Genomic DNA, 20898 nt, shown 5'->3' with positions numbered 1-20898 from the left:
ACTGACTCGGACGCCACGGCCCAGGAGGTAGAGACTAAAGCTGGCCACACATCTAAAGATTATCTGTCCAACCAGCCAACTAGTTGATTGGTTGGAATGAAAATCTGGTAAGGTATGACAGCAAATGACAATCAGCAATTTGCTCCCAAACGCTGGAAAATGGACAAAAACTGTTGTTTGAACCAATAGTTTAGATCAAACATTTAGCAAACTTGTCTGAACGACCATTTTCATCTGTTTTCTGGCATTTAGGAGCAAATTGCTGATCATCATTTACTTCCATTCCTTACCAGATTTTCATTCCAACCAATCAACAAGTTGGCTGGTTGGATGTAAGTTGGTCTAGTGTGTGGCCAGCTTAAGTCCTCCATTAATGTGCCAGAATTAGTTAGGGCGGTGCGAGCCATTCTTCACATAGATGATGCATCGGTCCCTATGTCGAAGTATCCTAATTTTAAAAAGACTATCTGATCAGCTGACTGATCATTTGGCGGTGGCCTGGCAGTTGCCCAGCAAGAGATTCCAACTACAGAAACGGTTGGCATCAAATTTATCCATTCCCTGAAGCTCATTGCAGGAAGTGGGAATCCCCACTGGCGGTGGATTCCCATGTCACCCGCTTGATCAAAAGTGCTACACTGCCATTAACTTCTATGTCTTCCCTGAAGGATCCCACAGACAGGAAGGTGGAGGCTTGTTTAAACTTTAAAGTCCATTTACTCTTTCTCAGGGGCTGTGGCCCGTCCGTCCATGACCATCTCCTGGGTAGCTAAAGCCATCGAGAGCTGGGCCAATGGATTAGAGGATACATTTCCTGACGATGCTCTGGATATCCAGAGAGCGTTAATAGGACAGATGAGAGATGCCGCTTCCTATATTGGGGAGGCGTCTTTAGATGCCAGTTTGCTGACTTCAAGGGTTTCGGCTGCAGCAGTCTCTGCTTGCCGGTCCTTGTGGCTGAGGTTCCGGAGAGCAGATGCAGATTCTAAGAAATGGCCTGGAGGCCTTACCCTTTAATGGGGAGTTATTTGGTCCAGACTTGGACAAAATAGTGGATACTTTGGCTAAATCCAAATCAGACTTTCTCCCTTCGGCTACAATGCCTGCTAAGTTCAGGAGCTCTGCCTTTCGGTCCTTTCGGGTTCAGGGTAAGGCAAAGGGTCAGTCCTTCCCGAGGCAGTCGGCGACCAAGGCCGTTTCTAAGCCCAAGAAGCAGGCCTGGAGTGCTAGGCACCCTTCTTCCAAGCAGGAAGATGAACCTTCTGCCTGATGGGATGGGCCTCCCTCTGGGGGACCCCAGAGTGGGAGGCTGACTTCTTCAATTTGCCCAGTGCTGGCACAATACCACCACGGATGCCTGGGTTCGAGAAGTGGTCTCCCAGGGGTACGCCCTGTCCTTTTCGGCACAGACCGCCCCACCAGTTTTTCTGCATGAGTCCTTCTCGGGACAAAACCAAAGCTTTGCAGATTCAGGTAGCTATAGAGTCCTTGCTGAAAGCAGGGGTCATTGTTCCTGTTCCTCAGTCTCAATGTGGGACGGGGTACTACTCTACTCTGTTTCTGGTGCAGAAACCAAATGGTTCTCATCGCCCTATCCTCAATTTGAAGTCTCTGAACAAGTTCCTCAGAGTTCCCAAGTTCAGGATGGAAACGTTACGTTCCATCATTAAGGTGATGGAACCTGGGGATTACATGGTCTCCCTAGATATCCAGGACGCCTATCTCCATGTTCCCATAGCATCTTCACACCAGCGGTATCTGAGGTTTGCTATACTACAACATCACTACCAGTTTTGGGCGCTACCATTTGGCCTCTCCACGGCACCAAGGGTATTCACCAAAGTAATGGCTATCATGGCTGCCCACCTTCGGAGCCAGAGTATATGGCTGCTACCGTATCTAGACGACCTCCTCTTGCTGACAAGCTCTCCGGAGGTACTGCTTCAACATCTCCACCTGTCGATCGCTTGTTTGCAAGCGCACGGGTGTTGATAAATTGGAAAAAGTCCTCCCTGATTCCATCACAGCGAATGGTTCATTTGGGAGCCCTGCTAGATTCTCATCAGCAAAGGATCTTCCTGACTCCAGAGAAGGTCTCCTCCCTGCAGCTGCGGATACACAGTTGCCTGAGCAGTTGCCGAGTGTCTGTCCACTCGGCAATGAGAGTTCTGGGGTCCATGGTGCCTGCATTCGACATGGTGGAATTTGCCCAGTTCCATTCCAGGCCCATGCAGGGGCTGATTCTATCCGAATGGAACAGGTTACCTCACCGTATCTGGTCTCAGATGCTGGTGTTGTCCCCGGAGGTGCGGCTGTCTCTAGCTTGGTGGCTTCAGACAGCTCATCTCATCGAGGGGCGCCCCTTTTGGATCCCAGACTGGGTTCTGCTCACAACAGATGCCAGTCTCCGGGGTTGGGGGGCAGTGATGGGCTCGTTGTCACTTCAGGGCCGTTGGACTGCGAAAGAAGCGGTTCTCCCCATCAACATTCTGGAGCTGCGGGCCGTGTACAGGGCCCTGCAGTCGTCCGGCACCGCTCTTCAAGGAAGGGCAGTACAAGTTCAATCCGACAATGCCACCACGGTGGCGTACATCAACCACCAGGGAGGAACTCGCAGTCGTGCTGCGATGTCGGAGGTGTCTCGCATCCTAGCTTGGGCAGAGTGCCACCTACCAGCAATCTCGGCAGTCTTCATCCCCGGAGTCCTCAATTGGTAGGTGGACTTCCTCAGCCGTCACAACGTTCATCCCGGGGAATGGTCGCTTCACCCAGAGGTATTTCAACTACTCGTGGACAGATGGGGACTGCCGGAGCTGGACCTGATGGCCTCCCGTCACAATCACAAGTTGCCCGTGTACGCAGACGCAAGTCTGGTGGACGCACTGTCGGTGAAATGGACGTTTCAACTGGCGTATTTATTTCTTCCGATATCCCTGCTGCCTCGGGTCCTGCGAAAATTCAAGCAGGATGGCGGCATGCTTCTGCTGGTGGCTCCAGCTTGGCCCAGATGTCTTTGATACTCCGATCTGCGGAGCCTCACAATCGACGCTCCGTACCTTCTTCCTCAGCGTCGGGGCCTGTTGTCTCAAGGGCCCTGCCTTTACCCGGATCTGCGTCGGCTGTCTTTGACGGCGTGACTCTTGAGACAACAGTCTTAAGGTCTCGGGGCTTCTCAAGCTCTCTGTTATTAGTACCATGCTTAGGGCACGCAAGCCTGCTTCTGCACGGATTTACCACAGAGTGTGGCACACTGACTTTGTGGTGTGAGTCCAGAAACTATGATCCTCAAGTGTTCCGGGTTTCTAGGATATTGGCTTTTCTTCAGTCAAGTTTGGACCTAGCCTTACGTCTTGCCTCTCTGAAGGTTCATGTATCTGCACTGTCTGTGTGGTTCCAACGTAGGATCGCTACACTGCCAGATGTTCACACCTTTTTCCAAGGTGTTCTTCGAATCCAGCCTCCCTTTGTGCCTCCAGTGTCTCCTTAGGACTTGGCGGTGGTTCTTCGGGCCCTACAGGGTCCTCCTTGTGAGCCTCTTGAATCGGTGGAACTCAAGTGGTTGACATGTAAGACTGTTTGTTTGTTTTTTCTCCTGCCAATTGTTTCAGCCAGGAGGGTGTCAGAATTGGGGGCGCTTCCTGACGTCCCCTTTTCTGATTTTTCACCAGGACAGAGTGGTGCTTCGCACTCGTCCTGAGTTTCTGCCTAAAGTGGTTTCTAAGTTCCACATTAACCAGGAAATTGTTGTGCCAGCTTTTCGGTCACCTGATCTTTCAGCTGGTGAGGCTTCCTTCCTTTCACAAGAGGGGTTGGCCTGCCAACAAACAAACTTTAGCCCGTTGGCTTTGTTCTGTTATTTGTGAGGCTTATACACAGGAGGCTTTACCTGTTCCAGCCTCCGTTAAGGCTCATTCCACTCGGTCTGTGGGTCCTTCTTGGGCTGCTAGCCGTGGCGCCTCTGCTGTTCAGCTATGTAAGGCGGCCACCTGGTCTTCCATTCAGACATTTTTGAGGTTCTATGGATTTGACACCTTTGCCTCTCAGGATGCATCCTTCGGGTGCCGGATTCTCCTTTCTGCACAGGAGCGTCCCCGCCCTTAGTTGAATTGCTTTGGGACATCCCCGAGGTCAACCCTGTGGACCCCCCTATGGACCCTGAGGTAGAAAACAAGAGAACTTACCTTTTTGTTATCTCTGTTTCTACGAAGTCCATAGGGCACCCACCCTGACGCACCTGGCTTCATATTGGCCGTGTGGCTGGTCACCGGTTTTCCGTCTCCAATTTCTGTGAGTATGGTTTCTTGTGTGTTCCAGTCTTCCTTCTCTCTGTTTCGTCTCCTCCTCTGGGCTTGGCTGTTTACCAACTGAGGTGCCTGTGGCTCGGGGGCGGGGTATAGAGGAGGATGCACCCAAGTGCATCCTTGGAGCAGCAAAAGCTTTAACTATGTGGTGCCTGTGGATCCAGATCCAGCTATACCCCAAGGTCAAGCCTGTGGACCCTATTGCCTTAGTAGAAACAGAGATAACAAAGGTAATTTCTTACCATATCTCTTGTTATTCCTACTGTCTTTTCTTGGGGATTTTATTGCTCCATTTTGAGTCTTCGTTTGTGCATTTGCATTCAGCAACACTTCAGGAAGTACTTCTTCATACTATTAATAGAGCATATATCTTGCAGAGTCAGCCGAGGCACATGGTTCCTGCGGAATTAGGTTGCTGCTTCAAATGTAAACATTTTTGGGAATGTGGGAAATTTATTTATAATGTTGGAACAATGTCTTAATAGTTGGCTCCATATTACTGCTTCATCTCCACCAAGACCACTTTATGTTGGGGTCAGTTATGCTTTGTGCTAATTTTGAGAGCTGGACAGTTGGACCTCAGCTGAAAGACATTATCTCCTTTCTCACAGTTCTTGTCATGGTAGCTAAAGTTATTTTGTTTAATTGGACATCACGGTCTCCGTCTTACTAGGTAGCAGTCAGTCGCATGGTACGTAAATTGTTATACAGGCGTGCGGTGTAGTCCGTTTACAAAAAAATTAGGCCTGTATATTGACTCACTTTATACACATTCTGAAAACTTTTTTGATAATACTGATTGCTGTTTATACCGCCAATTTGGCCATTTCCTATGGGTGGGTGCTTCACTTTTTTATTTTTACTGGACTGTTCAAGATTAGGTTATTTCCTACATCTGTGTTCTGTTTATATTTTTTTGTTATATTTTTTGTATCCCTCATTCCCAGTGTTTCTTTCTTTTCTCCTTCCGCCTTTTACTGTTTTTACAAAATTTCTCACGGTTATTATACATGTTAATTGTGTGTTCCATGTATATGGACGCCCTATAACTTTTTTTTGGCTTACTCCTTGTGATTTTGGGGTTCTCACATATCAAAATTTACTTTTATCGCTTAATATTGTCCATGTATGTCCTTATTTCAACCTGCACTACCATTTTTTGCATGTTCTTCTCCTTTGTTCTAACTGTCCTGTAATCCTTAACTTGAGGTTCTTTTCATGCTTGAAATGCTTTGTGCTGCTTTAAAAAAAAATGAATAAATCATATTTCAAAACAAAAAATATCAATTGTAGAATCGAATGCTAAAAAGAAAAACGAAAAAAAAAATCCAAGTGGCCTTGAAAGCTGCATCAAGAGGTTAAAAGGACATTTGATAGTTTATACAAAATGCCTGGGACCAGGGGGATTTTTGATATCGGAATATTCCGTATTTTGGAATATTTGCATATCATAATGAGATATCTTGGGAATGGGACCCAACTCTAAATACAGAATGCATTTATGTTTTATATACACTGTATACACACAGCCTGCAGGCAATTTTATACAATATTTTCAATAATTTTGTGGCTCAAACAAAGTTTGTGTACATACATGAACTTCATGTATATTTCATATAGACCCTATACACACAGCCTGAAGGTAATTTTATACTTTATTTTTAATAATTTTGTGCCTTAAACTGTGTGTGTACATTGAACCATCAAAAAGCAAAGGTGTCACTATCTCAGTCATGCTAAAAAAAATTCTGTATTTCAGAATATTTGGATATGGGAGTAGCAACCTGTATCTTGTTGCTGAGGATAGAGGATTTGGATGGTTGCCAGTTGAAGACACTTGTTTCCCAGGCATCGGGTGGTCAAGCCTCCACTTGGCACAACATTATTGCCCCACCTGTAGTGTAGTGTACTGTACTGTATTCTTTATGAGTGTCACATCATGTTCCATTATACTGTACCGGATGTTTATATGATATTGCACTTGACAATCTGGTCATTATGAGAAATGTTTGAAAATTCCCCAAAAATCTTCAAGCAACAAACCTACTAGTTAAAATGGCAGTCAATTCAATGTACTAAACCTCCTTAGTTTGAAAAAATAAAAAAGTAATTTGGAAATTAAAAGTGCTCAGTGCCATTTATGAATGCAGAAAACTGGAAAAAACGTGCAGAATATACTGAGTTTTGTTCTTAGGTGTTCTTAGGTTTTAGTTTCTGTTTTTTTGCGTATTTGTCCTTTGGGGGGCTGTCCCAAGGGGTCTGAGTTGTTTCCCCACGTTTGCACCCCAAAATAAAGATTTTGCATTTCTTTTCACCAGCTATTGATTGGAGAATAATTTTTGGAGAATTGTTTCCACTTAGGTGAAATTGTCCTGGAATTGAATTTGGCAAATTTTTTTTTTAGGCGAATTTTTCACAAAAAAACAGGCGAATATGGCTTTTCGCCTCTAATTGAGTTCCCCTCAATTTGGTCAAATTGCTTACTTGTCTGATCATTGAGCCTTCATGTTAAACAGCAAGATGAGTACCATTGTTATTTGCCACTGTTAAATGGAATGATTTGGTAATTGATACTAATAGTTTCAAGATAGAGTTCTTCTGTAATTTAGCTCAAAATCTGATATTACAGCTAAATAAAATTACCCAGTGACTTTCTTTACACTGCCCCTGACATATCCCTTCTTATGTAGCGGTGCTCCTCACAGTGTTTGCAGTAAAAAGTTATTAATGGGTAAATCTTTAGTTTAAAAAAAAATAAATAAATATAGTGTGCTATAAATGCCAAAAATTTGAATCTCTGCTTCTGGTGGCAAATGTCTTAACATTATTTTCTATATCTTGTACGATGTATGTTTTATCTGACTTGTTCTGCAATAGTAGTGACATTAGTCCCTTCAAGGGGTGAGACGGAATTCCTGAGCACAGACCGTTTTACTTCTCCGTGTTCTGGGCTGTCAGTATTTAAAGGATAGCTCCAACAAGATGATCACTATGCTGTATTATACAATGCTACACACAGTCCTGTTCCAAGCGCAAAAAATATGGCAGCCATTCTGTTTTATTATTTTCTGGTTTATTTCATCTGCTGAATCTACTTTGCTAGATCTCATTATTGTTTTGTCTACAACTACTTTGATGCATTGAGATCTCTATAAAAGTGGACTTTATCTTATTAAAAGTACTGCTCTCTACCCCCCCCCCCCATTTCCCCCCACCCTTCCTCTCCTGCAAAGATCACACAGACAAGCTGGATTCATCAAGCAGAAGCTAACATATGTTTTTGATGGGGAACATCATATCGGCACACACAATGCATTTCCATAAGTCAGGGAGTGGTAGACTGGAATGAGCGTTCAAAAGCTTAACATGAAATAGTTATAAGGCCTTCTGTCATAAACCGGCTGGGATGGAGTACGTCAAACATGAATTTATCTGGAGGCCACATGATATCTTTTGTGCTTGGCTTCCTGCCACATGAACACATTTTCTGCTTTCTTTTCCTGATTTGCGTGTAGAATGTTTTTTCTTTCAATTGTTTGATACTATAAAACAAAAACAAAATATCAAGATATGTTTTTCCCCTACTGACTGTATTGCACATCTCTTGTTGTGGTTTGGCCTTCCTTGGTGCAGAGTTGGCTTGGTGTGAATGCCTCCTCTTCTCTTTGGTCTGGAAGTCCGTTTTCTGTGCAATGTATTCTGTATTGGGGCCACCGGAGGTCACGTTACAGTGTAATGGTGGGTATACACTACACGATATGCTCCCTGAGCGATATCGTGTAGTGTGTCCCCGGCAGGCTGTGCTCAATGTCGTTCATGACATTGAGCACAGCCGCTGAACGATATCATTAACGATATTGTTCAGCGCCGGGCTCTCTCCCCCATTCCCTGACATGCAGCAACCTGACGAGATCGTGAGGTTGGCCTGCATGTCAGCCCGATGAACGATGATGATGAATGACCCCATCTTGTTGGGGTTAAAAATGGACGGTAAAGTGGACGACTGAACGATAACGATATCGTTATCGTTCAGTCGTCCACTTTATCGCCCAGTGTGTACGCACCATAAGAGGCACCAAGTGTATTTAAATGTTTTTCTAGACATTTATTTGTTTGCTTGAATAAATTCTTGAAAGGGCTGATTCCTACTTGATGTTTGACGGAGTCATTGTGTTCAATGACAGTCAGTTAAAGTGAACAAATTAGCTGTCATAAGAAGTAAGAATTATTGCAATAGCTATAGTTGAAGTTTCAACTGTCCTAACAAAATTACCAACCCAGGGGGGTTTCCAGTACCTGTAACCCTCCATCCCTTATGTAAAGTCAGGAATGTTATGCTAGGTACACACTTAGACGACGGATCATTCAGAAGACTGATCCCTGCAGCCAGTGTACAGGCGGTGGGCTGTGCTGCTGGGCCGACCAGGTATGTCTGCGAATTACATCGTTCACAGAGATATTGGTTGCACACACCTGCCGATGCACTCACAATATATATCGTTTGTCAATCAAACAAACGATATATCGACAAGTGTGTACCCAGCTTTAGAGTATACTTGGCCATGAATAGTAAATATTTATTTCAAGGATATTAAATATGCCATCATGCATGTGTACACATCATTAATATGGCCGCAAATTGGATAATGCCCCATTAACATTTATTTACTCTAATATTGACTGCATATTTAAAATTTTATTTGGTTATTTAATATTGAACCCAATAACACATTCAATAATAATTTTGTCCTTTAATATATTTATCAATTGTTTGTCCCTTTAATTGATCACTTAATGCGTATGTTAATTTTGGTTTCCTTATTGGTTCTGGCTTGACCGATGGCTCAAACTACAGCAATTTCGTTAGCCAGAGGTAAACTTTTTTTTTTCTTTCTGCCGAGTTTCGTGGATGTTTACGAAAACTGCAGTTTAATAATTCGATATATATTCAGAGGTTCAAAAAAATTGGGATAACCGCATATGGCTACTTTTTTGTTTGAAAATCACATAACTCTGCTTGTAGTAAATCCGATAAATTGTGACTTGTAAAAAATAAAAATAAATCCCAGAAATTTGATAATTTAGCCAAATTGCACTCCCCTTACATTTCCAGAGGTCTTTGGTGAGTGAAGGTCTGATCTCCCCTAATCAGCTTTGCCTTCTCTCAAACAACACAGGGAGCTTCTACAAGCATTGGCAGTCACTTATTATTGATGGGATTCTCTTTTCTAGCTACCAGGTATTTCTGTTATGTATCTGTAGGCACATTTCTAGCTTCAGCAAACTGAGATCACTGAGGAACAAATAATATAATAAGATAGTAGTAGTATTTTGGGGTGTATATATGAATTACTGATTTATACCTCCCAGTTATTCTTTTTGTGAGCTGACAAGTAACACTGCCTTTACTGCTATTGAATCCATCACAGGCCTTATTATGGTCTATGTAATAAAGCTCCTATTGGTAGACACTTTATCCATTTGTCCCTAACCAGTAAGTAATGGCCGAATGTTGTGCTACTCTGGTTTTAGGTTTCTTTCTGATAATTTGTGCCTATGTAGTGTTTGCCAGAAAGTGACCTTATATAACATTATAGAAGTAAGTGTGCATATGTATGCCTATTGTCATTATTATTGTTCTTCTGTAGGGAGAAGTCTACTAAACAAGAAGCAAACTTAATGAAGGCCTTGTCATTGCTGAGATGTCTTCAGTCAGAGCAGGCTGTTCTGAGATCAGATGTCGGTGCCATTATCGGAGAGTGCAGTGCTCTCAGAAGAGATATTGGTAGCCATGTAGATGAAATCTCCAATAGGCTGTCAGCAGGTTGGTCACCAAGTACAATCTTTTCCTGATTTGTATTTTTCCTGATCAGTTTCACGAGAAGAAACAAAGCAACACAAGTCTTCTAGATGCACTCAGTTTGCTCAGTCTTTCTTTTTAGACCTGCAGTACCGTCACCAATTACATCACATATTTTAACTAAATTTTTTTTTTTCACTAAGACAATATTGCTAGCACACTACTGTATTTTTGAATCTATAAAGCACTTTTTGACAGAAAAACAACAGTAAAGAGCACACACAGTGGAGGTAGACATTTTGTTAGCCGAAGCAATGTTCGTGAGTATTCACTGAGATCCACTGACTTTGCTGCCACTTCATAACCAATTTTCTGAAGGCCTGGTTCCTAGACTCTCATCAATACTGGCTCATCACACAAGATGGCTGCCTCCACTGGGTGTCATTTAAAAAGCACCCAGGAATTGTTTTTGCTCTAATATAGCTATCTGATCCTCACAGCACATTTCACGGTACACCTAGTTTGCAGGTAAGTGGAACCAAAATCCCACCACTTTACCATATCCCTTTCATTCCCTAAACAGAAAAAAAATGTTTACATTTCTCTTCTAACATTTTGCTTGGTTTAATCTACGTTATTGTTTCACTTTAATCACAAGTGGGGCAGTGCTTCAGGAATTATTTATTTTATTACACAGGGCATTTTGTATGCTTAAATCTTTATTCTGCATGGTTCAAAGTGCACTTGAAATTAACTTCTCTGAAGTATAAATGTATGATGCAAAATGCGCCCTATTAAAAATATAAGCAGAGCCCGATCTCTGCAAGTTCTGAACATGTGCAATGTCCGTAATTTTGCTGACTGTAAATGCCTGTGTTGGGATGTAGTTATAATACCGACGGCCGGGGTTAGGGTTAGGCACAAGGGGTTTTGGTAGGTTTAGGTACTAGGGGGGGGAGGGTTAGGTTTAGGCAGCAGGGAGGGAGGGAGAGTGTGAGTGTGAGGGTTAGGATACGGACCGACAGGTGTCTGTATCCTAACCCTGACGGGATGCCAACATCGGGATCCCAAGCACCGGCAACCCGTACAGAAATCCCTGTGTTCCCAACTGCAAAGTAATATATTTACCCTATTATCCCTCCTCTTCATCTAATTCAATCACTTCCTTCTGCAAAATGAAATCTTGTTTTTATCCTGCTTCTCAAAGATTAGCACAAATATTTGCTCCACCGCAAATGCCATTATTTTTTGCAATAAAACCATGCACTGCTAGGCCCAAATGGGCAGTTCTGTGCCTTATGAATACAGTCCTCTCTCTGTAGGCACAAAGTGTACTTATCATCCTATTTTGAATATTTGACTTTATTAGCACAGCCTAAATAAAGCTAAATTGTTTAATGTTATTGACCCATACTGTGTCTGTGTTGTAATTCCAGTCAACGCTTTTAGGCTTATTTACACCAGCTGTTGATATGGACTGGCTGGTGTGCTAAATATTATGTACAGATGTTCTTGATGTAGGGTTTGGACGTAAATCCAATTATCATTTATAATTCTTTTTAATTTACCTATACATGCAGCTTCATTTTTTGTCTCCTTGGTACAGTTGTCATTTATTGCCTAACATTGTAACATTCTTGAAGAGTGATATGGAATTTAAACTATTTTTCAGTAGAACGCAATGATGATTGAAAAATGGAAATAGAAACCGTAGCATCAGATTTGTTATACTAATATCTTGAATTAGCAGTAAATTACTCATACGTGATTACAGTATAAGGCTTATAACATGTTGAAGGTGCTTTGTGTTAACACTTTCTAAGAAAATAATTATCTACCGTGTGTCTGACTATGGATTTGTATGCGTGTTCTGGGCACATATTTGTGTTTCCCCTGCAACTTATCCATGACTGGTCTTGGCCTTCAGGTTTTTGTAACCCACCTGCTCTCTCTGGCGTTGATCGCCTCTATATGATCAAAGCATGGACTACCCATCGTGGTAGCCTATTACATTAATTTTCCCACATCGGCCTCTTCTGATTGTATGGCATTTTACTTGAGTCTTTGATACCACATTAATAGGCTAATTAAAGACTGACTGTTGATGTGAGGAAAAAACGTAACAAGGCAGCTTTTTTTTTTTTTTTTAATTCATTATAATCTACATTCTAAATCTCACAAGTTCTAAAAAATTTTTGAAATACTAGTGCCATGTCTCTGGAATATCTCCAGTAATTTGGGGACAAAAATGTATTTACGCATTACTAGCTTTAGATTTTGATCAATTTCATAAACGTGGGAAAATCTATTTTTAGTAGATTCCCACATAAACTGGAACAAATATTAATATGCCAGTCGCTACCACACAGGGTACCACAATATACAGTACTAATGGTTTTGTCCCTTTGAAATTTGAATATGCTTTACAGTATCTCTTCATCCCAGTTCAAACCTTTCTTTCTTGCAGGGATGGAGACTAGCCTGCAAATGTGATATGATTTCAGATTAGTTTGATGACTATATAAGTGGTCTGGCTTTTACAAATCACTTTGAAGCATACAATTTCTTGGGCACATTGCCTACACAACATGATTAGAAGAAACTTTCTTGCATAACAATAATAGATCTGTGCAGTGTTTTAGGCACAATATTGAAATGCTCCATAATAATACAGTACTGTAAGCGTCAGTATCATTAGCGCAATGGGCCTGCAAGGATCCACTGCTCACAGTACCATGGTCAGCACACTGTGTCAGAAAATAGTAAACCATTTCATCTTATCAGTAGATGCATGCAGACACAAGGTTCAGAGATCCTGGTGCCTGCACCACTTTTAAGTGTCCTCTTATGACTCGTTCTGTACAGAAAACAGTATGAAAAAATTATCTGAATGTGCTTGTTTGAATAAGCCCTTGAGCGGTTTAAAGTACTGTCTTTGTTTTTGGTATGTTTACGCATATGTTGTGTTTTTGTCATTTTAAAATAAACCTTTTTCAAGTCTGGTTAATGTGTATTTTAGGTTTATTGGCCTTTAAAGTAGAAAAGGAGTTTATCTATGTAACACATTAGGAGGATGGAGGTTATTGGAGCAGACCACATAGACTGAAAAAAAATATAATATATATATATATATGGCATTTCTTTTTAATGTACTGTTTAATAAAAAAAAGTTTGAAGAGTAAAAATATAATAATCGTATATTTTTGATTCCATTGTTTGAAGTAAAAGTTAATTTTCATTTGGTTTTATTATTAGCGCGGCATGCTCTCTCATTACAGTACACAAATTCATCCTTTTACAGAAAGGTCAAAATCATTAACTTGAAAGGTAGAGATTAGGAAATCAAATATAGAATACATACTGTAGTTAGCTGTAATATAATTCCAATACTGCTGAATAAATATGTACTTTGCAAAGAAACAGTCATTTCTGATTAGTGCAGTGTTTTTTTTTTTTTTTTTTTACCCAAGGTTATCTCTTCTTAAAGTACCTTTCCGTGCCTTTATCAAAGAGACATGTTTTTGCTTCCTTTCTGATAAGAGTAATTATCAGAGCATCTTGAATTGATATGAAGGATCTAAGGGCTCAAACCCACTGGCATTTATTTTCATTATGTAACTGAAAGCCGTTACCCTACACAAACGCATTTAGGGGCATAATCAATTAAGCGCGAGGTTAAGCTCCAGGTTTCATGCCTGGAGCTATTCAATTAATCTGCGTTTTCTTCACGCGGTAAGCCCTGGGGTAATGTGCGTTAACCCATAGATTCCGTGTAAAATGCTGGAATCTTATGGGTTTACCCACGCATGAAACCCCAGAGGCTGCATTTAACGCATGACTTTCTTTGCAGCTCTTGAGGTTGCAAGGAAAAAATCAGCATTACGCGTGGGTATGCAGGAGTAAACCCTGCGGCTAATTGGTTGTGCTCCTTAAATTGCTTCTTAACTTGCGTTTTTACTATCGTTTTACAGCTAACTAGATTTCCCGATGCATTTGCATACGGTACACAAAGATGGGAAAACCCTGAAATATTTCTGAAATGCAAGAACTTGGTAGCTATGGTAAGAATGGATGCTAGTGTCATACCTATTATACATCTGTTATGCATGCATTAAAATGCCAGTGTGTGTAAGCTGTATATGTATTTATAATTTTTACCAGTTATTTATATACCACACACACATTCTGCAGCACTTTACAGAGAATATTTGTCCATTCTCATCAGTCCCTGCCCCAGTGGAGCTTACAATACATATTACTTACCACATGGACATGCACACACACACACACAGTAGGGTTAATTTTTTTTGTGGGGCGCCAATTATCCTACCTGTATATTTTTGAAATGTGGGAGGAAACCAGAATACCCAGAGGAAACCCATGCAAGCACAGGGAGAATATACAAACTCCACACAGTTGGGGACGTCTACACCGTCTGTGGTGCCCATGAGCAATAAGGGGGAAAATGTGTATAATACAAAACGAGAAATGATTCCAATGCTAGCCATAAACATTAATACACACCAATTAGTCCAAATGTCCATGTGTGTCAATTTTGGACACATGTATACTCAAACTGGATAGATCTGGGAGTTGGGCAACAACCAGATCCCGTGGGGCATAATGAGAGCAGTCGGTCGATGACTGCACATAGCATGTTAAGCAGTCACCAGCCAACTGCATTAATTAAAGTCCAGATTAATTTAAGGTGTTCTTCCCCATTTTTAGTATAGTTGCAGATGTGTTTCAAATTGTTGCCTTGTCGGGGGAGCACCACACATGTGGCAAGTTTGCTCCATTTTGGCCTAAATAGATTAAATCACTACCTGCATGGTTAGCTCAATGCTGTTATGTAATACTTTGGCATGAGATTTACTGTCCTCTATAATTCATTTAAAGTACTATCTGAAAATATCAATGTGGTAGGACGATGATGGGTGTCGTATCCGGCTCTATTCCTCACATTGCAATGTTTAAATGTTTAACTGGTTTAAAGCTCACCTACCAAAAAGGCAGCTGACACAGGTTATTATAAAATATGAGATATGGTAAGACCTTACCTTTGTTATCTCTATTTCTACGAAGTCCATATGGTTCCACAGGATACCTTGGGTATAGGTGATGACGTCAGGCATCGGGCACCATAGAGTTAAAGCTTTCAGCCTCCCAGGATACACTAGGGTCCCCCTCCTATACCCCGCCCCCGAGCCAAGGCATCTCAGTTACGTACCAAGCCCTAGGCCGGAGGAGGAGACGGAAGAGAGAGAAAAAAGATCTGGACACACACAAGAATCACATTCTCACCAGAGGGAGACGGAAAAACCGGTGACCAGAGCAAAATGCCTTGTGCAGTACAGGTGCAACAGGGCGGGAGTCCTGTGGAACCCTATGGACTTCGTAGAAATAGAGATAACAAAGGTAAGGTCTTAACCATATCTCATATTTTCTACTTCAGGGTCCATAGGGTATCCACAGGAGACCTTGGGGATGTCCCAAAGCAGTATCCTTTAAGGGTGGGGACGCTCCTGTGCTGAAAGGAGAATCCGCCGCCCGAAGTAAGCATCCTGAGAGGCAAAGGTGTCAAACACGTAATACCTCACAAAGCTATGGACAGAGGACCACGTGGCAGCCTTGTAGATCTGGACCGCAGAGGCACCACGTCGAGCTGCCCACGAAGGACCCACAGACCTAGTGGAATGAGCCCTCACAGAGGAAGGAACTGGAAGGCCTTCAAGAAGATAAGCTTCTGAAATGGCCATATGAATCCAGGCCGCCAAAATCTGTTTTGAAGCAGGCCAACCCTTTTTACGAAAGCCATAGAGGACAAACTAGGCGTCCGACTTCCTGAACGAAGTGCGGTCAACATAGATCCTTAAGGCCCGCACAACGTCCAAAGTGGCCTCACCCACTGAAAGATTGGGTGAGTTAAAAGCCGGCACAACGATTTCTTCGTTGATGTGAAAGCTGGAAACAACTTTAGGAAGGAAACCAGGACGAGTGCGCAGCACCGCCCTGTTCCTATGAAAAATCTGAAAAGGGGGTCTACAGGAGAGAGCCCCTAAGTCAGAAACACGTCTGGCCGAAGCAATGGCCAGAAGGAAAATTGTCTTAGCTGTCAGCCACTTGAGATCCACTGAGCCCAGTGGTTCAAACGGCAGTCCCTGGAGAGCCCTCAGGACCACAGCTAAATCCCAAGGCGCCACCGCTGGAACAAAAGGTGGCTGAATTCTGAGAACACCTTGCATAAAGGTGCGCACATCAGGGATTGCAGCAATCCTACGATGGAACCAGACGGACAGGGCAGACACCTGCACCTTCAGAGACGCAAGGCGAAGCCCATGGTCCAGTCCCGCCTGCAGGAAGGCTAACACTCTAGACAGACGGAATTCCCAAGGGGCATAACCTCTCGGTCGACACCACTGGAAGAACGTATGCCACACTCGATGGTATATCCTTGCAGAGGATGGTTTCCGAGCCCGTAGCATTGTTTGCACTACAGAGCTGGAAAACCCCCTGGACCTTAACATGGCCGTCTCAACAGCCACGCCGTCAAAGACAGCCGAGTCAGGTCCGGGTGAAGACAAGGACCCTGTGACAGGAGGTCCGGTCGTAACGGCAACCGCAGAGGAATGTCCACGGACAGTCCCTGGAGGTCTGAGAACCAGTGCCTCCGGGGCCACGCAGGTGCTATCAACAGAAGCGTTCCTCCTTCCTGTTTGAACTTCCGGATTACCCGTGAGAGAAGGGAAACCGGAGGGAACAGATAAGCAAACCCGGAACGTCCACTGGACGGACAGAGCATCCACCAGAGACGCCTTTTCGTCTCTTGTGCAAGACCCGTACACCGGCAACTTCTTGTTGTGCCGTGACGCCATGAGGTCAATCTCTGGAAGACCCCACCTGTCCACCAGAAGTTGAAAGACGTCCTGGTGCAGAGACCATTCCCCCGGATGAACGTCCTGGCGACTGAGAAAGTCCGCCTCCCAGTTTAGGACTCCCGGGATGAAGACTGCTGATATGGCTGGGAGATTGCGCTCCGCCCAAACCAGGATCCGGGACACCTCTACGAGAGCCGCCCGACTTCGGGTTCCTCCTTGCCGATTTATGTAGGCCACGGTGGTAGCGTTGTCCGACTGGACCTGCACTGGGTGACGTTGGAGAACCCGATGTGCCTGCTGGAGAGCATTGAAAACCGCTCGGAGTTCCAAGATGTTTATTGGAAGCTCTGTTTCCGCCCGAGTCCACCTGCCCTGGAACAAGTGTGGACCCATGACTGCTCCCCAGCCCCGAAAACTGGCATCCGTTGTCAACAGGACCCAATTCGCCACCCAGAAGTGACGACCCTTGTTGAGATGGGTCGTCTGCAACCACCAGGTTAGAGACAGGCGAACCTCCGGAGTGAGCACCATTGTCTGTGATTTTAGACTCTGAGGCAGTCCATTCCATTTGGACAGGATCAACTGCTGCAGAGGTCTGGCGTGAAACTGGGCATATTCCACCATGTCGAATACTGAGACCATGGAGCCCAGTAACCTCATCGCCGAGTGTAGAGACACACGGCGACTCTGTAAACAACTGCGCACCCTCGACTGCAAGACCGAGATCTTTTCCCCCGTTACAAAGATCCTTTGCTGTCCGGAGTCCAATAAGGCTCCGAGGTGCAGAATCCTCTGGGACGGGATCAGGGTGGACTTCTGCCAGTTTATCAACCAGCCGTGCCATTGCAGTACCGCAATGGTCAGGTCCAAATGACGTAGAAGGAGCTCTGGAGATCCTGCCACCAACAGAAGGTTGTCCAAGTACGGTAACATGCGGACTCCCTGAAGCCGCCATAACCGCCATCACCTTGGTGAATACACGTGGTGCTGTCGCCAGCCCAAAAGGTAACGCCCGGAACTGAAAGTGGTCGTTGCGGATTGCAAACCTGAGAAACTGTTGATGGCGTAAAAGAATAGGGACATGCAGGTAATCGTCCTGTATGTCCAACGACACCATGTAATCCCCAGGTTCCAGCACCAGAATGATGGACCGTAGGGTCTCCATCTGAAACCTCGGCACCCGCAAAGACTTGTTGAGTGCTTTGAGGTTGAGGATCGGACGATACGACCCATTGGGTTTCTGCACCAAAAACAGATTGGCATAGAAACCCTGGCCCCTCTGGGAGAATGGAACAGGCACTATAACTCCAGCCTGGAGCATAGTGTGCAAGACTTTCCGCAGTTCCACTGCTTTGTTCCGGTCTGATGGAAGACCCGTGGTGAAGAATCGGGATGGGGGCCTGTGCCGAAAGGAGAGGGCATACCCGTGAGAAACCACCTCGTGAACCCAAGTGTCTGTCGTGGTAACCGACCAACACTGGGCGAACTGCAGCAGGCAGCCTCCCACTTTGGGATCCCCCAAAGGGAGACCCGGACCGTCAGGCCGCAGGCTTGTCGTTTCCGGGGCTTGGCCGATTTTTTTGGGGCCAGCCTGTCTGGGAAAGGACTGAGTCTTAGGCCTACCCTGGGCCATGTAAGGCCGAAAGGACGACCTACCAGAACTGGAAGGGATGGCAGCAGACTGAAGACATGCCGACTTGGCTGCTGCCAGTATGGCTATGATTTTGTCCAGATCCGGACCAAATAGGACTTCTCCATTAAACGGCAAAGCTTCCAAGCCCTTCTTGGAATCAGCGTGGGCCTTCCAAGATCGCAACCATAAGATGCGTCGAGCAGCTACCGCAGCCGAAGAAATCCGAGACGCCAGGGTACTGACATCCAAGGCCGCTTCATGGATATAAGTGGCCGAATCCCGGATATTGCCCATCAACTCGGTCTGTTCAGCCGAACAGTCGGAATCGAGAGACGCCTCCAAAGTATCAGCCCAGCGCTCCATAGCTCTGGCTACCCAACAAATGGCCATAGCCGGCCTAGCTGCCCCCCCCCCCCCCCCGCAAGGGAATAAACGGACTTTAGGCAGATCTCTACCTTATGGTCCGTAGCCTCCTTCAAGGAAGACATGGAGGGCATGGGCAATGTAGCACTACGGACCAGGCGTGTCACATGAGAATCCACCTGTGGCGGTGACTCCCACTTAGAAAAATAATTATCCGCAAATGGATAAGCCACCACCTCTGAGGCAGATACCGTTTGCCAGGCTGTTTCCACGCCTCCTCTAAATGGTCCACTAACTGACCCGAAGGAGGAAACACTGTGGCGTCACCCTTAATATCCTTAAAAAAGGCATATTTAGACTTGGACACCGGAGGATCTTGATCCTCAATCACTAAAACTGTGCGGACTGCCCGAATAAGTCCAGGAATATATACCTTGGACCTAGCGTCCGCCTCTTTAGTATGGAGAGGTTCCTGGTCAGAAAGATCCAGAATCTCCCCATCATCAGACGTCACGTCGTCATCCTCATAAAGAGCAGACAGAGACGCCACCGGCCGCTTATGTGGCCGCAACACAGACTCCCCTTGTAACAGGTCCGACAAGTGCTGTACAGAACTTGTCAGCGAATTAACCCACGCAGGCTCCTGAGAGACTTGGCGAGGGGAAATAGGGAGACTGTGGGGTACCATCAATTGTCTCGGGAAAACCTGCATGGGTGACGACACCACTGACTCCTGTGACAATCCCATCTGTGAGAGCGCAGGCTGCGGAGCTAACTGGCCCACCATGGTTGTAAGTGCTTTGGCGAAACAAGCCCAGGGCGGCTCCTGTACCGGGGCCGTGACAGTAATTGGCCGCGCCAATAAATAACACTGCCGACATAGCCCTCCGCTATTGGTACTTTACATGTAGTACACCGAAGCTGGAGAGGAAAGTCACTCTCAGACATGATGGTAAGTATGTGACTCCTCTCACTGATACTTTTAGTATAGCGTGAGACCACCCTGCAATCACCGCACCGCAAGGGCTTTAGCAGAAAAAGATCAGGGACAGTGAAAAGGCTGACAGTAGAAAATTAAAGTACAGGCAGCAGCGCTAGCAGAAGTCACATACAATGCAAAGAAAATCAATTCCTGCACTATCAGCGCTGATACTCAACTACTCAGACACGGAGCCTGGTAGGACACAGCGCTGCATACACTGACCTGAACCAAACTAAACTGAGATGCCTTGGCTCGGGGGCGGGGTATAGGAGGGGGACCCTAGTGTATCCTGGGAGGCTGAAAGCTTTAACTCTATGGTGCCCGATGCCTGACGTCATCACCTATACCCAAGGTATCTGTGGATACCCTATGGACCCTGAAGTAGAAATGAGCTTGCACAGGGGTGCATGAGAAAGCTATGATCACAAAAGGCTAATTAAAAATGAACCAAATAAACAAAGTCAGAAATCCACTGCACTCGCCACTCCCAGATTTGGGGTGCAAGCTCATTTAGAATAACCTGTGTAAACTGCCTTTTTGGTAGTATGATAGAAACTATGTTTGGTGACTGCCTTGCCTTTAAAAGCCATAAGTGGCAGGTAAGCTTTAAACACGTTAACATTTTTTCAGTTTAAACTATGTGATAGCTACCAGGTTTCCATAAGTGTGACGGATAGTGTAGGACCTGCAGAGAAGTGGGGTCCCGTGATGTGGGCTGCAGGCTTAAATGCATTGATCAATCCATGAACCAAAACCCCATTATTTATTCACTGTATATATTTTTGTGAGTGAATTAACAATGGTGAGTGCAGAGTGTTCTGTGTGTGTGTGTATATGTATATATTGTTTATGTGTGTATGTATATATGTGTGTATGTGTATATATATATAATATTATATCATGTATTTATTTTCTTTTTTTATTTATTTTTTCCACCTCCG

General features: G+C 44.4%; 1 protein-coding gene across 1 annotated transcript in view; it reads left to right on the top strand.

Annotated features, from left to right (window-relative positions):
- LEKR1 (leucine, glutamate and lysine rich 1) overlaps positions 1 to 20898 on the top strand; it is a 154805-nt gene that overhangs the window by 43607 nt on the left and 90300 nt on the right. The window contains exon 5 of the mRNA XM_088447640.1: positions 9950 to 10125. Within this exon, the coding sequence (XP_088303766.1) occupies positions 9950 to 10125 (176 nt within the window). The remainder of the gene's footprint in view (positions 1 to 9949; positions 10126 to 20898) is intronic.

This window comes from Taudactylus pleione, unplaced genomic scaffold (genome assembly GCF_031769625.1).
Source record: "Taudactylus pleione unplaced genomic scaffold, aTauple2 ptg000436l, whole genome shotgun sequence".
In the NCBI taxonomy this organism is placed as follows: domain Eukaryota; kingdom Metazoa; phylum Chordata; class Amphibia; order Anura; family Myobatrachidae; genus Taudactylus; species Taudactylus pleione.
Note: the sequence above shows the minus strand (reverse complement) of the source record. Positions and strands in the feature narration are given on the sequence as shown.